General features: G+C 43.2%; 2 protein-coding genes across 2 annotated transcripts in view; both read right to left on the minus strand.

Annotated features, from left to right (window-relative positions):
• Nucleotides 1–11,196, minus strand: part of LOC108493669 (probable ATP-dependent RNA helicase YTHDC2) — a 30,832-nt gene extending 19,636 nt beyond the window's left edge. The window contains exons 1-8 of the mRNA XM_017807357.1: nucleotides 11,016–11,196; nucleotides 10,642–10,732; nucleotides 8,943–9,139; nucleotides 7,019–7,218; nucleotides 6,186–6,352; nucleotides 3,361–3,463; nucleotides 2,031–2,187; nucleotides 62–169 (exon numbers count right to left, since the gene is read on the minus strand). Of these exons, the coding sequence (XP_017662846.1) occupies nucleotides 62–169; nucleotides 2,031–2,187; nucleotides 3,361–3,463; nucleotides 6,186–6,352; nucleotides 7,019–7,218; nucleotides 8,943–9,139; nucleotides 10,642–10,732; nucleotides 11,016–11,196 (1,204 nt within the window). The remainder of the gene's footprint in view (nucleotides 1–61; nucleotides 170–2,030; nucleotides 2,188–3,360; nucleotides 3,464–6,185; nucleotides 6,353–7,018; nucleotides 7,219–8,942; nucleotides 9,140–10,641; nucleotides 10,733–11,015) is intronic.
• A 2,070-nt stretch (nucleotides 11,197–13,266) lies between these two features.
• The window catches only part of LOC108493621 (maestro heat-like repeat-containing protein family member 7), a 10,463-nt gene continuing 5,499 nt past the window's right edge, over nucleotides 13,267–18,230 (minus strand). The window contains exons 7-15 of the mRNA XM_017807226.1: nucleotides 18,094–18,222; nucleotides 17,867–18,004; nucleotides 17,260–17,374; nucleotides 16,803–16,940; nucleotides 16,371–16,547; nucleotides 16,082–16,237; nucleotides 15,813–15,914; nucleotides 15,289–15,391; nucleotides 13,267–14,693 (exon numbers count right to left, since the gene is read on the minus strand). Of these exons, the coding sequence (XP_017662715.1) occupies nucleotides 14,470–14,693; nucleotides 15,289–15,391; nucleotides 15,813–15,914; nucleotides 16,082–16,237; nucleotides 16,371–16,547; nucleotides 16,803–16,940; nucleotides 17,260–17,374; nucleotides 17,867–18,004; nucleotides 18,094–18,222 (1,282 nt within the window). The 3' untranslated portion in view covers nucleotides 13,267–14,469. The remainder of the gene's footprint in view (nucleotides 14,694–15,288; nucleotides 15,392–15,812; nucleotides 15,915–16,081; nucleotides 16,238–16,370; nucleotides 16,548–16,802; nucleotides 16,941–17,259; nucleotides 17,375–17,866; nucleotides 18,005–18,093; nucleotides 18,223–18,230) is intronic.

The raw sequence follows: 18,230 nt of genomic DNA on the forward strand, positions 1-18,230 counted from the left end.
TTAATTTTCAATCAATCAATGAGACTCATCACCAGCCTTTTAGAATAAGAAGTCCACCAACCTTGCTGCTTCTCTTTTTTGTACTTTATCATCTCTTTGTTTGTATACCCAGTACTTCGTAAAATGTCCTCCAAAAACATTTCTTTAACTTCAAAAGGTCTTCCTTGGACTGAAAGTATAAAAAATTCATGAAAGATTAGATATTCCCTAGCTTTAATTATCATATTAATTTTTAAAAATCATTTTTATAGACAAAAAAAAAGTGAATTAAATATAATTAGGGCCTGATTTAAGGAATTATTACTTTCCTTGAAAAGTCTTGTAAGAGTCTCTTCATTTAAGTCTACTTTCATTAAATGATTGGGCCACAAAAAAAAAAAAACACAATTCAAAAGGGAAATGCCAGCTGCATAGCTTGTTTCTCATTAATTCTTCTAAGTGTTGCAGTAAGAGATGTAAGACTGACAGTTATTTACTGCAATTTTATCAAATGAGAAAAAGAAAACAGACATTTTTGTTTAGGGGCACCAAAACGAATTCACTATGTGAGCCACCTGAATTCCATAATATAGGAGCAATTAATACGGCTTTACTGCAAGGCCCCACGAGCAAACCGGCACCTTTGTATTCAACTACCTTCTTTCATAAGAAGTATATGAGGAGACAGACTCCTCTCAATGTCCTTAATTAGTGCAGCCAAATTTGGGTCTCTTTACCAAATACTTCCCAACAAATGAGACATTCCAATGGTCTTTATCTCCTAAGAATTTACTCTGATTTCTCTTTTAACATCACTGTTTTCTAGACCTTACTTGACCTTATTTATGGACATAAAATTCTGGTTTTATACAGGAAAAATTAATATCTCTACATTTTAAATTTCTGGTCCCTTAGCAGACATTTCCCACAGCTGAGTTTGTATCACCTAGGACTTTTCTATCCTTCAGAAAGAACAAGCTACAACTCACATACTTTTAGAAGCTGTTATGGAGGAAGTCTTCTAACATCAATCACAAACTCTACTACAGAACCCACAACTACAGCATGTTGGATTCTGTGGTCAGGATTTTGCCAGCTATACTGTTGAAAGAGAATCAAACCTTTTACATTACATTAACAAAGTATCTAAGCCCTATTGTTTTAATTTCTAAATTATCAAAAATGAAAAAAGCGCCTTTTCAATTGTGATTAGCCTGTGAAGTCCACTATCTGATAACAGTATAACCACTGCAGTAAAATGGAGACAGCAGTCAAAATTTCCAAAATAAACCTACTGAGCTAAGAGAATAGGAAGCTGCCATAAGAGTAAACTGGAAAGCCACACACCAATTACAACGAGGTTTCTCCTTTCAGAAAAAAAATTACCAAACACTAAAATCTGTGTCATTTCCAGATTCCTGCCTCCAACAAGCTGCAAGCTTCATTTTACTAGACAGAATTTCCGAACTGAGAACTAGAAATAAACACTTCTTTATGTAAATAAGAAAAATTAACTCTTTCTCAGGAATATCCACTAAAATTATCCAATGATTTTTATAGAAGACTCTAAATAAAGCAAGGCATTGTGTGATTAAAACACAAAATCCTCATTTGCCTACGACTGTATTTCTGAAAAGAGCAGGTACAGTCATCTGTCTTTTATCCAGTAACCAGTAGCAATCTCTGTTGAGGCCTGAAGAACTAAAATCTACTGGTATGTATTAATAGACACATAGACAGTACTCTTATAGATCCTAGGGTCTATATTGCCACGGACATTAGCACTTTGAGAACCTTTTCCTCCCTCTTTAACTGAACATGGAGGGGGCCAGGACAATCCCGCATTTACACAACCTCCAGTGATAAAAACATTTCCTTCTGTAGTAGGTGCAAATAGTTACGAAACAACAAAGAAAAAGCATTGCTGTAACTCTCAGTGTATTCATCACACGGCTTTTGTCAGAATGGTGTGGTACAGTTCGATAAGATCTATGAGTTTCAGGGCAGATATTCTCACTTATCTGAGAATAAGTGTTCACATAAATACTTACTGTGTATTACGGGACAACATCCAAAATACCTAATAAAGAGATTTGCATCTAGAGCTGCACTAGAAATAATGAGTTTTAAATTAGTCTGGGTTTGCAACACATCTCTCAGTTTTATTAACAAGAAGTCACTGAACCTGTCCCTCTCATGTACTTCATCCTATAATGAAAAAGAAAGAAAAACAAAAATAACAGATAAACATCACAGATACAAGATCACAACTTTTCACAAATACAAACTTTTTAGAAAATTAAAATATGTAATTTGGTGGTACATTACATTAAAATGTGGCAGTCTAGTAAGGATCCGTAAGTAAGGATTTTTTTAGAAACTATCCAAAAGTAAAAAATACTCCAGAAGGTTTTATGAAGATACCAGAGCAGACTGCACTGTAGTGTAAAAACCACATAGATCTTGATTTCAGAGATCAAAGTGAATGTCTGAAACTTCTCTAATTCTTGTACTTGAAACTCACTCCCAAGATAATACTGGAAACCACAAATCCTACAAATCTTATTTTAACAAAATCTCCCTTCACAATTGATGAGCATTTAAAGAACTGTATGGTACCAAACAATCACAAAAAAGGTAGATTGCTTAGATCCGTTAAATCATGCACAAAGCTTATCATTAAGGCACGTGACCAATTAATCATTTTTGTCTATCTTCTGTTTTATGACATGAATGAATGAAACAAGAACCCAAATACAAGATTTGCAGGTTGAAGTCAAGCATGTATAAATCAGTCTCAGACTTTTTTACTCTTAAGTAAACAGACAGGGTTTTTTTCTGTTTTCAGCACTAGAGAGCTCTGGTTCCACTGACTTATCAAATTCCACAATACGAAATTCACATTATCATATATGAACACACTTAAATAATTTGCTAGAAATTAGACTACGTACTATCTTGAAAACATTAGGCAAACAAATGAACTGCAAATTTGGCACTGCTAAAACAAGGACATAATAACAGAAATTCTGATACTCACACTGAACTGTATCTACATAAATCTCTCTAAGGCTTTTCTGTTGACAGAGGAAGTTTAGAAAAATTTAGACCTCTGCCCTCTACAAGTGCACAACAATTCCAAAATTAATTACTGGTATGAACCTAAAATGAGATGCTTTTACAGGAGAAAAAAAAACAAAAATGGAAAAGCATGCATGCCACAATAAAAGCTCAGTAAATCTTTAAAGTTAACTGAGATGCTAACCAAACGAAAACAACTTAAATATTCAGTAAATTAATGTAGAAAACTAGGATGTCACCTTGCAATTAACAAGAAATACATATTGCTCCCCCTCACATGAAATACAATAAAGTCCTTACCACAATAACATGTGTCACATTAGATAGGGTGCTGTCTCCTGCCATGAGCGTGCGAAGCAGGATGCCATTAGTGCAAAATGTTACCAATGTCTTTGGAGAAACCCTATTGAACAGTTCATAAAGATACTTCAGTTTTTTGCACCACTTCAATGCTACTAGCTTTCCACTATAAAGGATTGAACTGCTGTTTACCAGAAGTGGAATCACAGTTCTCTCACCAAAGAGTTCATGCATACTCCTTGTTTATAAACTATGCCTGTTCCCAAAGAGTTCCTAAGGACTCCTAGTGCTCATGCTCCAAAACTTCAGACAAGGGATTAATTGACACGGCGACATTCAATCTTTCTCTAAATTAATAAGCAAGTGAAACAGAACCTTGAGAACCCCTCCATGCTGTTTAATTTACTGGAAAATTCAGTGTGGACTGCTTTGGAAAAACAGGTTTCAATTCTTCAGCATATGCTTGGATATAGTCTTGATATTTGCCTACATGTGGTGGTTTGACCTTGGCTGGATTCCAGATGCTCACCCAGGCTGCTCTATCACTCTCCTCCGCAGCTGGACAGGGCAGAGTATACAACAAAAGGCTCATAGGTCAAGATAAGGACAGGGAGAGATCACTCACAATTATCATCACAGGCAAAACAGACTTGACTTAGGGAACTTAGTTTACTACCAATTAAATCCATGTGGGAAAATAAGAAATAGAACCAAGTCTTACAACACCTTTCCTCACCCCTCCTTTCTTCCCAGGTTTAACTTCCTACTTTCTCTACCTCCTACCCCTCAGCAGTGCAGGGGGACAAGGACTCACTGGGAGGATTCCTCACAGTCTTCACAAACTACTCCAGCATGGCGTCCCTCCCATGGGATGGTGTCCTTCAGGAACAGACTGCTCCAGCATGGGACCCCGACGGGTTCACAAGTCCAGCCAGCAAACATGCCCCAATGCAGACTGCGCTCTCCATGGGGCCACAGGTTCTGTCAGAAGCCTGCTCCAGCACAGCCCTCCCACAGGGTCACAGGGTCCTTCAGGCAACCACCTCCTCTGGCATGGGGTCCTCCACAGGCTACAAGGGAATTTCTCCTCTGGTGCCTGAAGCACCTGCTCCCCTTCCTTCTGCACTGACCTTGGCATCTGCAGACTTGTCTGTCTCACAACAATCACAACCCTCTCTTTGCACTGCTGTTACTGCTGTGCAGATTTGTTTCCCCCCTTCTTATATATGTTATCCCAGAGGCACAACCACTGTCACCAGTGGCCTCAGCCTTAGCCAGTGGCTCCTCTTAGAGCTAGCTGGCACCAGCTCTATCAGATGTGGGAAGCTTCTTCTCACAGAAGCCACCCCTAGAGCCCATTCACTACCAAAACCTTGCCACACAAACCCAACACACTATAACTGACTGAGTCTCAAAGAAGTCAGCTGAACCTTTTCAAATGCTTTCATTTTTCAGGAATTTAAAAATCTTAAAAGTACCTACTACCTCTTGCAGAGTTAGCTGTGCAAGTGAAAACTGCAATTGTCACTACTTTCTCCAGCACTGCCACTTAAGTAGTGAAAACTTCCAGAAAAGAAGGAAGATATAAGCTCACTAGTTATTACATGTATATTTCTTCCCAAGTTTGGAATTCATCCCTCACTTCAAAAATCCTTTTACATATTAAATTCAAGGAACTCATACAAGATAGAAATGCTTTACTTTATCCATCTGTACTCCTTTCTTCTTCACTAGCCTTCTATAAATCAAGAATTCTGTGTTACTATAAACACTTCCACCCAATACCTTTTTTGGCAGGTGGAAACATTGTCATCTCTCCCTTTTGCTTTTTCTCCAGTGAACTTCTTGATTCATCTTAAGCACAGTTTTCTGCACCAGTTCCAGTAATTCTTCCATCTGACCTACACTTTATTCTTCTTCAGGAAGCATAATTCTTCCACACATTAGTCATCACCTTATTTGCAATTCATCTTTACTAGCTCTTTTAATCTCTTAATAGCCTTATGAGCTTTTGTATGATATTCAAATTCTTCTTTAACTTGGCTTTGCTGTTTAAGTGCATTCATTAGCTATGTATCTTTATCCATACAAGCAACATAACCAGCTATACTTTTTGCCATCTTCTTCTCACTCATATGCCACCTAATGTCCATTCCTGAAAATCCCACTATCTACACAATTCAAAAACTTTAGCAACCACACACAATCTTCAGATTTACATCCATTTCTGCTCTGCTTTAGGATCAAATTCTTCAGGTCATCTAAAAATCTCTACTTTCATACCACTTAATGTTTGAAATAAAAAAGCTGAAACAGAGTAAATTTAACCCAAAATAAATTGGTAAATAATGCTCAACTTCATAATTCACTTTCCAGTTTTGCTGTTGACCCTTTAATGTGCCCTATCAAGTCTCACCATGTAGCATTTGTTACAACATGCTGGTCTTCCTACCTATCTTCAAAGTTTGCAGAACTTTTGGATTGACAAATGTCAAAAGTAGGGAATAAAAAATAAAAGGGGGCAAGTGTAGACCTAATTTGAAAATATGACAAGGATTTTCACACACATCCTCCCTAGAAGACATCAAGAGAAATCACTTGCAGTTCCATTCTATAAAACAACTTACTACATGAAGCTCTAAAATATCAGAAGAAAACTGTCCTTTTCACTCTTAAATATTCATTACCCAAAATAACATATCCTAGCTATACTTAACCCATGGGAATTTTACTAGGTTGTATCCCGAATATACTATAGTTTAAACCTACACAAGACTAAAGACACCAACACAAGATCAACTGACTTTAAAAAATATCATTATTACCTGCTTTCTAATCGGATCTGATAACCAATGGTCTGGCCAATCTTTTCTCTTCTTTCTGCTGCCACTCTTTCAGCCACAGCAAGTGCTGCCAAACGTCTTGGCTGAGTGCAAAATATACGACAGGGAGTTCCAGTTTTGTAACAGTCGTCAAGAATAAACTGAGGGATCTGTAAAGAAGTGGTTCAAATTTACTTTTTAGTTTGATAAAGTCATAGCTTTTTTACCATGGTGAGACAACTTAACTGCATCCTAATATTACATAGGTTGCAAAAGGCCTCACAAAAGGATTATCACTGCAAAAGTACTTGAAGTGGCAGAAAGGCCAAAAAAATAAATTTCTGCTGTTAAGTCTAATCTGTTTTAAAAAAACAAAACAAAAAACACAAGCAAACAAACAAAATTCAAACAAACAAAAACTCCCTGAAGCTTCTCTCTCCTGTCTCTCAGAAATATATAAAAAAAGCTGTGTAGGTAATCTTTCATTTTAATGTGATAATATTCTACTCTAGATACTTAGAATAGAACTAGCTTTGAAGGGAAAAAGGCTGTACAAAATCATAGCTACCTTCCCTCCGATATTCTGTGATTATTTTAATAAAAAACTCATATCTATGAGAAAATTGTGCAGAACTATTTATGGTGTTAGTATGTAACTGTTGGCTTAGTATTTAAAAAGTAGGAAAGTTAACTGAAACACAAAACTTTCAACCTTACAGGAAAACAAAAGCCTTAAAACTAGAGTAAAGAAATCCCTTATTACAGAAACATTAAAAATCTAGCATTACATTTTAATAAATACTGTTATCTTTTTTTATTTCATTAAAGAAACATACTTGAGTAGTTTTTCCTGATCCTGTTTCTCCTACAATCAAAACAACTTTATTGTCCTTTATTATTTTGACAATTTCTTCCTGTTTTTCAAAAACTGGTAGTGATTGCCTGAAGGAATCAAAGTCAGATTCTCCTCTTTTCACTGGAACCTGGGGTATACCATCATTGAGTCGTCCACTTGTCTTAATCACTTCTCTGCTTTCTGTGAAGAGAAATCAAAAAATTACTTACACAGATACAAAGGAAAATCATTAAAACACTGCCTAAAAACTGTACTTGAAAATTAACATTCCTAACTTTGTATGCATCCCTGTAGATAAAGTGACAAACTCTTCACATATTCAAAAATCATATTCACAATAACACATCCTGTAATGGTACTTAAAATAAATATTTTTCAAAGGCATTTTTACTTTCATAAATATTTTGAACAAAACCGGACTATTCCAATACATTTCTGAAAGTCAAAAATGAAGAGCTAAAAGAAAAATAGAAACTAAACCACACTGCCTCGGCCTTTGTAGTTGCTTACACATTCATATCTGCACAGCTTGCCACGAAATATCCACCATACAGTTAAACATTTAAATTATTCCAAAGTGACAAGCATGTCTTCTAACAAAAGGATAACTTTATTGTGATTCACATGCCTTCTTTCACATCCTCACTGGTCTTTTAAGACCTCCTTTCTGTCAGTCTTACATAACCTAATACTCCAGTCCATAAGATTTGTATTAACACATACCAATTGAACCATGCTGTATCTAGAGCCCTGGACCCACACAGCAGTGTGATGTATTAGAAAGCAAGGCATAAACAGCCAAAAAAACCCTGCAAGTCTTCTAAGGAGGCTACTTCAAATTCAGTACTGTAAATGCTGTTCTATAATTCTGCAATAATTATTTTCCAGAAGAATTAGAAGCTCACTGTAAACTCAATTATACATATTTAGTGTGATTAACAGATTGACTTATTAAATTACAAGCATTCTCTTACCAAGATAGAAATGGACTAACAGATTAAAAGAGTCAAGGACCATTCTGGAGAAGTAAAGAAAGATAAATTTTACACTATTCATTAATTTATGCCTTACATTCCTAAGGAATTGCTTTTCAGTACTTTTATTATAGTTTCACTCTGTTCATTAAACAATTCTATTAAACAAATTAAACAACTGAAAAGGAAAACTAGCAAAGGAAGCACTTAAAGCATGAACATCATGAATCAGAAATACCTGATGAAACAAGCCATACTGGTATGTTTTCTGTTCACCACACTCATTTGTGTGTAGAAATACACCATATCTCTTACAATGTTAAAGAAACAATGTTATTAAAAGCATTGTTTAAAAAACTCCAATATTATATTATAAGTTACATACGTATATGATATCCAGCAAACTCTTATATACCCTAGAAATCAAGAAGTTTAGGTAATAGCCTCTTAGAGACCAAATCTATTTTAGATGATGACAAAACAAAACATAAAGTTCTTATTTTATCAAGAACACAGATTTCAAAAGGTAGAAAAGCCAGTCTCATCTTCTCATAAGGATGTTCTTACATAGAGTCACATTAACACTTGTTATTTCAATCTCACCTCATGGAACTTGCAGGAACCCACATTTCAGAAATGTACTTCTAAAAAATTTGGCTGGAACTGGCTCAAAGATTCAAAACTAACTCGACACAAGGGAGACACTGCAATGTGAGTGACATGACTGCCTGAGCTCCTCAAGACACCAGTTTTAAAAGACCCTATAATTAAAAGTCAAGAAAATTAATGGGTTTGTGTGGAAGGAAGGGTGTCAGGTAGGGCAGGAGAGGAAACAGAATACAGGGGGGTGTGTTTTGTGGTTGGATTGTACATTGTTTTGACAAGTAGTGTTAATTGACAAGTCCATATCAGAAGACATACTGAACATACCAGATTCAACAGCACACGCATTCCCTCGCTCTGTCTTCGGCAGAAGTTCTGTTCGTTCTTTATTTGTGACAGGGAAATTCCGAATTAAAGTACAAACAGCATGTTTTGCAACAGGAGTCAAGGCACAAGTCATTACTGCACGTTTTAGTTCTGATCCATCCTTCTTCCTTACAGTTAGGTATCGATTTGCCCCTTTTCTGGGAAAAACAAAAAAGGTATTTTAGGAATAAGCAAACTAGTTACTCAAATGTAACAATCTTTGATCATAATTTTTTCAAGATAGCTGTCAAATTTTTTTCAAATATAATGTTATAACTAGAAACTTCCAAATTATGCCCTAAGTAGCATAACGCACACCAAAGTAATAGCAACATCCCCAATATCCACTACCAAAGGCACACTGTTCACATGAGATAGTGCAGCAGACACTGCAGACTTCAGATCACTATGCTCAGTACAACCTTACAATTAGGCCTCTGTAATGTGACATTCTTCTGCTGTCTTTGGTTAAAGGTCCATTACTGCATTTGCCTCCCAAAATACAGGCAGCTCTATCAATCAATACTGAGAGTTACTACACAAAACTAATTTCTAGACTAACTTAAAAGATCTAGAGGTTAAAAATCAACAAATAGGCAAAGCAGGCAAACAAGATGTCTGCTAGTGACATTCCAAGCCTTAACAAAATCCAGTAAAACAAATTAAGATTCCCATTATGTTCATTATCAAAAATTTTCTATTTAGAAATAGTGCCATAACATTTAATTGTATCACTGCATTTGTCCTCAGACTGAACTCGGACACAGAAATGTAAAGAGTAGTTGTAAACAAATTTGAAACGGAACCATCTTGTGCCTGGGCTACAATGACATAATAACCCTTTGAAAATGACTTCTCAGGGTAAGAACAGAAGGTCACACTAAGAGCCCAGTGCCCTGTTCCTGTCAGAAGTAGAAGAGTGGTGCAGGTACCCAGGTGCTGGCCCAGGCAGTCTCTGTGAGGAGAGGCACAGCCACTCTGGCAGACTCAGTTTCTGTCCTCTTTACATCCTCACTTTAAGTATTTATACACACTGATGAGATCCCCCTGAGCCTTGTCTCCTCCTGGCTGAACAGTCTCTCTCACCCCTTCCTAAAAGGGGAGATGCTCCAGTTCTTTCATCACGTTGTTGGTCCTTCATGGAACTCTCCCCCATCTAGGTCTCCGTCCTCCTGGTGATCCCAGTACTGGACACAGCACTCCAGGTGTAGCCTAATCAGTGCTGAGTGGGCAAGGATGACCTCCCTCCACCTGCTGGCAACACTCCAACCCTCTTCTGCACTTCCCAATAGAGGCACTCTTCTGGACCTGCTGCTTGAAGTTACATTTCATCTGTCAAGGTGTGAGATTCTATGCAAAGCCTTTGAACACACAGGAGTCCATGAAAAAAACCAAGAGGAAGAACACATCTTGGAGAGAAGTCTTTTTTATGGACATGGAGTCCACAGGAGCAAGCTACCTCAAACTAGTCTGTCACAAGGTTTTTTTAAGCAGACATCAGGTGCTAAATTTTATGTCTGCGTTTTATTTTTTCTAGTACTATTCCCTGGAACAGCTCAAGATATCCTAGAAGTACAGATCGTTTTCATGCTAGCAATGAAATTCCATAAATTCGCACCAAAAAGAGAAAATAATACATAAAAATCAGAGTCCAACTTACCCTTTACTTTTAGATATCAGTCCAAGAGACTGACAGAGCCGGTGAACAAACGCTCTTTCAGTACTAGTGAAAGAAGAGGGAAATTCCATTTCTAGAAAGATAATTAAAAAAAAGTAACAGCGCAGGAGGCAGTATTCTCGACATATTACCTCGATCCTACGAGGGCTTATAAATCCCCGAACCCACCACGCTTCCCGAGCACACCGGGACTGGCTGCCCCTGCACGCCCGTAAGGGGTCCCGGCGGCGCCGCCGCCCCGCTCGGGCAGGTCAGGGCCCGGCAGACGCCGCTCCCGGGGAGGAGCCCGCGGGCTCCGGTGTCCGCCGGCTCCGCTCCGGCCTCGCCACTCCCCGGGGCCGGGCCGCCGCACACACCTGTGTCCTCTCCGTAGCGGAACCGCTCCAGAGCGAGGTTCACCGCGATCTCCACCTCCTCGTCCACGCGGACATCCCTCAGACCTTTGCCGCCTCGGACGCGGGCCGCCGCCGCGGCGGTGCCCGAGCCCCCCGCGCCCCTGCCGGGCTGCCTGGGCGGGACGTGCCTGGGCCGCGACATGACTCCGCGGCGGACAGGGGGCTCCGCGGCGGACAGGGGGCTCCGCGGCGGACAGGGGACTCTGCGGCGGACAGGGGGCTCCGCAGCGGGCAGGGGGCTCAGCGAACCCCCCGTGAGCGCAGCGCCGCCGGCGCAGCAGCGGGCCCGGCCGGCGCGGGGCCGTGACGCGCTGCTCAGCGCCCGGCAGGGAGGGGAGGGCGGAGCTGCCGGGACCCGGCGGTGGTGTCTGCGAAGGGCGCAGTCGCATGATAATGGAAAGGAAATGGCCGTGGTTGCTTTTTTAAACCCCATTAGACTGTTAAAAGTGTGTATCGTTGGAGTGGTGCTAGGCAATAGTATCGCAGTCGGCCGTAACTAAAGAAGTAGCACTGATACCTGTCAGGTCAGGAATTATGCGATTTAATTGAATGACGGTATATGTAGGGTAACATCATCGCAGTCCTCAGCGTTGTTGTTTTGAATGTTTTACAGAATCACATAGTCATCAGGATTTTCCTTCTCTTTCTCCCTGTTCCGTCTTAATTTTTTCCTCTCTTGTTTTGTCGTGACAAGGCACAGCTATCATATTCTACCCCTTGCTCTGTACCAAAGTCTGTGGTGAGGACTAGGAGCTTGTTGAAGTTAGTTGTAAAAGTTGAGAGCTTGTTAACCAACACTTCTACGATTATAGAGTGGTCTAGTTGCCAGAATTAAGGCAATTGTATTATAAAAGGATAGGAGTTCCCTGACACATGGACTGGTATCTTTACCAGTCTCATCGGGTAAATTCCCGATGAGAATTTACAATGAACATCACATCCCCAGCCAAATGGGTCGCAGTGTGGTCGGACAGGGAAGTTTCCTTAAGAGTTTGGCAATCCAAATGGGACCCTAGCCCACCACTGTCAGAGCCCTTTTCCAAACATCCAAACTAGCAAAAAGGGAACAGCCAAACTGTGTGAGTTCACCTGGGACCTTTGGAGCAGGGAGGATTCAAAGGATGAGTGCTAAAATTCTCAGAGCATATTCAATATAAATCATAAGAATCTCAAATTATTACTATTAAATTTCTCAGATTATTTTAGTCTCTCTGTTGCTGCAGCATTTTTTACATATTTGGTGAAATTACTGTAGTGGGTCAAGTATGGGTGAGCAGCCTGATCAGCGAAAAGCACACATAAAAGGGAGTTTTTAGGGTCTCTCCCAAGTCGCACAAGGGACTGAAGTAGCTTGTAAGGCGTGCAGAGGACTGGGGTCCCCTGTAAAACATGCAGGGAGCTTGGAGTTGCTCATAAGGCATGCAGGGGCTCATAAGGCGTGCAAGGGGACTTGAAGTTTAGAGTCTGCTGTTGAACATGGGTCAGTCAGTCCTAAGCACCAGGAAAGCGCTGTTCCGAATGGATGGTTCATGATCTCTGATGGTCTTCACTGATTGGAGTGGGGAGATTGGTTCAGATCCCCAAATCTGGAGTGGCAGAGATGGGTGGTGCGTGGCGCCTAGTCTGCTGATGTAACCCATCCCAGAGAAACCATCATGAGCTCTGGGGAGAACTCCACCGGTGCACAGTAGGCTCTCACCAGCCCATGGCCATCCAGGGGAGGAGGAAATTCTGCAGCAGGCTGTACCCATATCCACAGCAGGTCTCCAAGGTAAACAGCCCATCTCTCAGCATTGCATTGCAAACACTGGGGGATGATTTGAGGGATTAACTGAACCTCAGGATAGCAAGAAAAGATTGATAGGAGAGTTGCTTAAGCATTTAGAAAGATATAGATGTGCTATATCATGTGTGATAGACAGTCTTTTAGTGTGTGGTGATTCCTTCAAGACACTCTAAGTTTTCTTTGCAACTAGTAGGCAATTGGTGAACAGATGGATCATGTCCCTAGAAAGCACAAACACCCACTGAAAGAATTGTTCACTCTGGGTTGCTGCTGTGTGCACATGGAATCTCTTCAAAAAGAGGAAACCAGGAAGATCTGCATGTAGAGGCACACCATGTGCTATTTGTAACTACTTGAATTGATTGTTTTGGTGTAAATTGGAAATACCATGCCTGGAGGAGGTTCTCTAGAAGACATATGTCAGCTGAAACACTGCTTTATTTTTTGTATATATATGAGATTCTTGTGGACTACTACTTGCTTGTAATGATGGTAAAAGCACATTTTTCTACGTATACATTTATTTCGGTATCAGCTGTTGTACAATCGGTTCATGTAGGTGATTTCTCATTAGCAAATTGTGATGAGAATGCTTGTATACTAGATGTATTGCACTAGCAAAAAGGGAACAGCATGCATCTCCATCCAAACTTCAGCTGTGTCAAAAGGAAACATAAATATTTGGCTGTATTTTGGGGAAGGGGCAATGAGTGATAGATCCAGAAAAAGTAGAGGCCATAATTAAACTCCCACATCTGGTTTTCTTGAAGCTATGGGATTCCCAGTTAGGAGAAATGGCTAAGTCTCTGACTGAGGCAACTGAGAACTAGGAGCCAGAAAATAGCTAGTGGAGAGGTACTGTAGAAATTCGGACCTGATGAGAGATCTCTTGCAACCAGATCCAGTTGCAGCAGGGGCACCAAGTCAATTGAACCAGACAGGGGAGCTCATTTTACAGCAAATATAATCAATCAACTGAATATGTCATTAAGAGATCAGTTGTTTTGAAGATGGTGCTAATAACACCAAGTTTGCAGGTTCGATCCCCATATGGGTCATTCATTTAAGAGTTGAACTTGAGGACCTTGTAGGTCCCTTCCAACTCAACGTGTTCTGTGTGTGAACTTATACCCCAGTTAAGACCAGCTTGTTGGATGGAGATGAATACTTGTCCCAGTATGTTAACAAGTAGTGAATGATGAGTAACAGATTTTGAGAATCCTGTGTGATTTTATATTGATAATCATTTCTGCCCTTGTGTTAAGTTTGTTACTTGTTATAATGTTGATGTTAGGGCAGTGGTTAAGTGCCTTGAAACTTTCCTTTTGTCCCTTTCAATGTATTAGCTGGTATGCTCAATTAAAACAAAGTTAGGACTGTTGAGGAGTACATTAAGTGCAGATAGGTCAGTGTGCAGCTGCATTGCAAGCTGCAAATTGGGCTCTGGATGGCAGGAGCCTGAGATAAAAGGTCCTTAACTAGTGCTGATATTTGCATAAAAGAACTTTCCTTAAAAGAAATAAAGAAAAATGGTCTTAGAGAAGAGTTGTCCTGTGGGTCGGGAGAGGCCAGAAGCCACCTAGTATTTCCTGCACACTCAGGTGGCCCCAGCAGACAGAGCTCCCAGGATTAGCTCTGCAGAGACCTCCAGCAGTGTGGCCGACCACTGTAGCAGACAGAAGGCCAGCCATTGTCCAAGAGAGAGGGCCGCCTCCTCCACGCCATGCGGAGCTGGTTTTGCAGCAGCCTGAATCTGAAGGAAGGATGTCTCTCTACAGCTCTTAGAAAGTGGAGGGTTTGAGTTGCGAGGTTTGAGATGGAGGTGCTAAAGTTATTTGTCGTGCCTTGACGTGCTGAAACAGAGAGGAACAGAGCCAAGGTTTAGGGACCTCAGGAACCCCTCTTGCCAGGGTCACCCCACCCAGCCCTTCCCATGGTCAGAAGGGAGCAGGAACTAAGAGGGTAAGCCCTAAACTGTTTGCCATGAATACCACACAAGCTCCTAAAGTCTCTCTCTGCTCTGCCCACACTGCCCTTTGTCTGGGCAGGGAGCAGAACCCTCTCCAGCTGTCCAGGATCCTTCCTCCTTTCATGCCAGTCCCTGCTGACAGCCTCCTGCCCTCATTCACCCTCACAGGTGACCTGGAGCAATTCTTCCTGCCCCCTCATGTGCCACCTGATGTGCCCTAGGAAAACACAGCCTATCATGGCCTCAGCAGCACAGCTCCCCGACAGCAGCGCTGCCAGCCCAGCTGCACGTACTCCTCCCCTTGGCAGGACTGAGCCACGTATAAAGCACAAGGGCAAGGGTAGGAGAGAGTGGCAGAGGGTCCTGAGACGTAGTCAGGGTACCACAGCCACTGGGCTGGGTCCTGCTGCCAGTGCAGCAGCTAGAGCTGAGGCCAAGCTGCAGTGGGGCGGCAAGGGACTCTGGGGGTTGTGGCTCACCAGTGAGCCTGATGGCTGCCTCTCGCATGGACTTCTGTGGGCTATGCAGATATGACACGGACTGGCGCAGGTACTCGTCTGCTCTGCTTCTGTCCTCTGCCAGCTAGAGAGAGCAGAAGGGGACACAGGGAAGGGTTGGCACTGATTCTTTCCCTTGGCTGAGCAGCTCCTGCACCCAGGACTGACATTCCCTGCTTGGACACCCATGACACCCAGCCAGCAGCTGGCTGGTGCCAAGGTTTGGAGGGAGCAGAGGGCTGAGTGCTCCCCAGGAAGCCCCAGTATCACTCTGATGCCAAAGCACAGCTGGGTCAGGACTCTGTCAGCACCCTGGCTCAGGGAGGGAGAAGAGCCTGGAGAAGAGCTTGCTGGGCCACACACCCGAGGAGAGTAGTGCGTGGGGTGCAGGCAGGTGGTGATGTGTGCAGGAGTGGGCAGGGGCCACAGCTGGCACCCTCACACATTGAGTAGCGGGAGCAAAGAGCTTGCTCAGGCTGGGTCTGGGGTTTCAATGCCATCCTTACCAGGCACTCGCTGAACCTCCACATCTCTTCTGTCTTCAGCAGCTCCTCAAGATTCCACTTCTTCAGGAACTTTGTTGCTTGAAGCAGGGTTTCCCAAGAGGCCTGCAGAGTCAGAGAGACTGGGAGATAGCACAGCAGCCCAGGACACAGGACCTGCATCCCTGTGGCCAAGGCCAGGAGGAGGCAGGAGCACTGCAGTCTGCAAGGTGTTAGGGCAGTAGGCAGTTGAGCCTCCTTCACAGGGGACAGCAGGAGCTCAGAATCCTCACCTGCGCCACACACTGGTTCTCATCATACATGTGATAGAAGAGCGGTAACAGGCTCTGGTGCACATTCTTCTCCAGGAGCTTTTTTTCCTCTTCTGGTACCAACTCCATTAGCACTTGAAAGAGGTGAATGGACAGGAGCTGCACATGGCTAGTGTCCTAGTGGAAATGAAGAGGGCAAGACCTCAGCACCAGCTTCTCCAGGCCCACCTGAGCATGGGCCTGAAATTCCGCAGGGTATAAAGTTTCCTGGCAGCACCCAGTGCCCCTGGCAGGAGGCACAGAGCCTTACGTTCTCAAATAGTGGCAGGAGTGCCTCAGCCAGCTGCACAGCAGTGGAACTGGCAATTGACACGTCTGCGTCCCGGAGCACCTCGCTGAGCACAGAAAGGGTCATGCCCACCAGCTCTCCATCCTGATCCTTCAGTACCTCTGTGAGGCTTTCAGTCAAGGCCAGGATAGTGTTGGCCTGCGTGGAGCACAATGCAATATTCTGAAGCCATCAAAGGCTGCACTGCCAAAACCACTCCAGCAGTTCAACCCCACACTACTGCCTCAGAACAAAGAAGCCAGAGGCCTGTTCTGAAGGACTCTGGTGGCTGAATGGGGAGTCAGGAATGCTGGCAGCAGGTGACACAGCTGCTGAAGCCCAGACAAGTCCAAACTACTGTGTTACCCAGCCCCACATGGCCAGCACAGCTTCAGCCAGCTGCCTGCTTCTTACCATAGAGGGTCTCTTGCAGAGCAATAGGAGGCATCTGAGCAGCAGGAGACGCATCTCTCTGCAATCTCTCCTGAGGTAGATTGGGACAAGCTGCAGGATGCGTTCATCCCATTCCTTTATGTTTAGGCAAGGCAGGAGCTGAAACATACAGAGCAGTGACTGTGGTCATATGTGGTGTTTGTGGCATAATATGATGCCGAAATACAGGCAGAAAGTTATTTGCTTCTTGTCCTTCCATCATGTTCAGACACTGCATGTAGATAAGCAAAAGAATCTTGAAAATGTGAAGGTGAAGTGGAAAGCAGGCTTGACTCCAGCAGCAGGGGGCCAAGGGCACACAGCAGAGCCCACCCTCTGCCCCAGCTCCACAAACTGCAATTCCCCCCACAGCTGTGTGTCGAACAGGGCAGAGTGGAGGGAGGCAGCTCAGCGAGGCAGCACTTGCCATCAGGCTCACCTCAACAAAGAATGCCATGGCAGAGACTTCCCAGCGAGCCTCCTCTCTGCGGAGCAGCCTGAACAGGTAGCGTGCAATCCGGTAACACAAGCACTGTGAGACCCTGAGCATTGCTCTGGAGGAGGAAAAAAGGCATCGCTGACCCTGAGCAGGGTGGGCAAACCTCTCCTGAGACTGAATTACCAAAGCCTGATCCTTCCCCACCACCTCTCAAAAGCAGAAAGGCAGTACCCAACACCGGCAGGGACTGTTGAGGATGACCAGACTGAAAAAACACCTTCCTACGCACAGGGGATATGAGCAACCAGGCTGTGGATGGCCATCAATGGTTGGCCCCAAATCTCTCTGGCCCTGACGGGCTATCCTCAGTGAGGTTCCCTGCAGACAGACCTCCTGTTCTGTGCCATCAGCCCAGGACTCACGGGAGGCCATGCTGGCACTTTGGGTTGTGGCTGCTCCAGAGCACCCAGCTCTCCCAGGCTTTTCCACTCTGCAGGGCCATGCCTCAGTGACAAGTCCCTCTCACCCACGACCACAGGGATTATGTCGGGGCCACCTCATCTCCTGGGGAGAAATGATAGGGGAGCAGGGAGAAGGGAGGTCTCACCTGGCCAGCAGACCCACTGCATACTGGTGATTGTCAATGTTGAGGAATGTGTCCCAGCCACACTCATGTTCAACTTCAGACACCACATCCTCATACTCAAGATGGCAGAGCAGTGATTTCATGGTCTGCACTATGAATCTGTGTACAGAGCAAAGCCCAGGTCATGCCAGGATTCCTGAGCCCAGCTCCAAGGGCATGGGAGGGACAGGAGGACTGTGATGCAGCACCTGCTGGGGTTGGTGGGAAGGCAGTGCTCCTGCTGGCATCTCCTCCAGAAGGTATTGACTTCTACTGGCATCTGCGCTGTGCTGGAGAAGATTTGGAATAGCAGAGCCACAAAGAGGCGGGGGAAGTACATCATCAG

This window comes from Lepidothrix coronata, unplaced genomic scaffold (assembly GCF_001604755.1).
Source record: "Lepidothrix coronata isolate B3197 unplaced genomic scaffold, Lepidothrix_coronata-1.0 Scaffold18, whole genome shotgun sequence".
Lineage (NCBI taxonomy): Eukaryota > Metazoa > Chordata > Aves > Passeriformes > Pipridae > Lepidothrix > Lepidothrix coronata.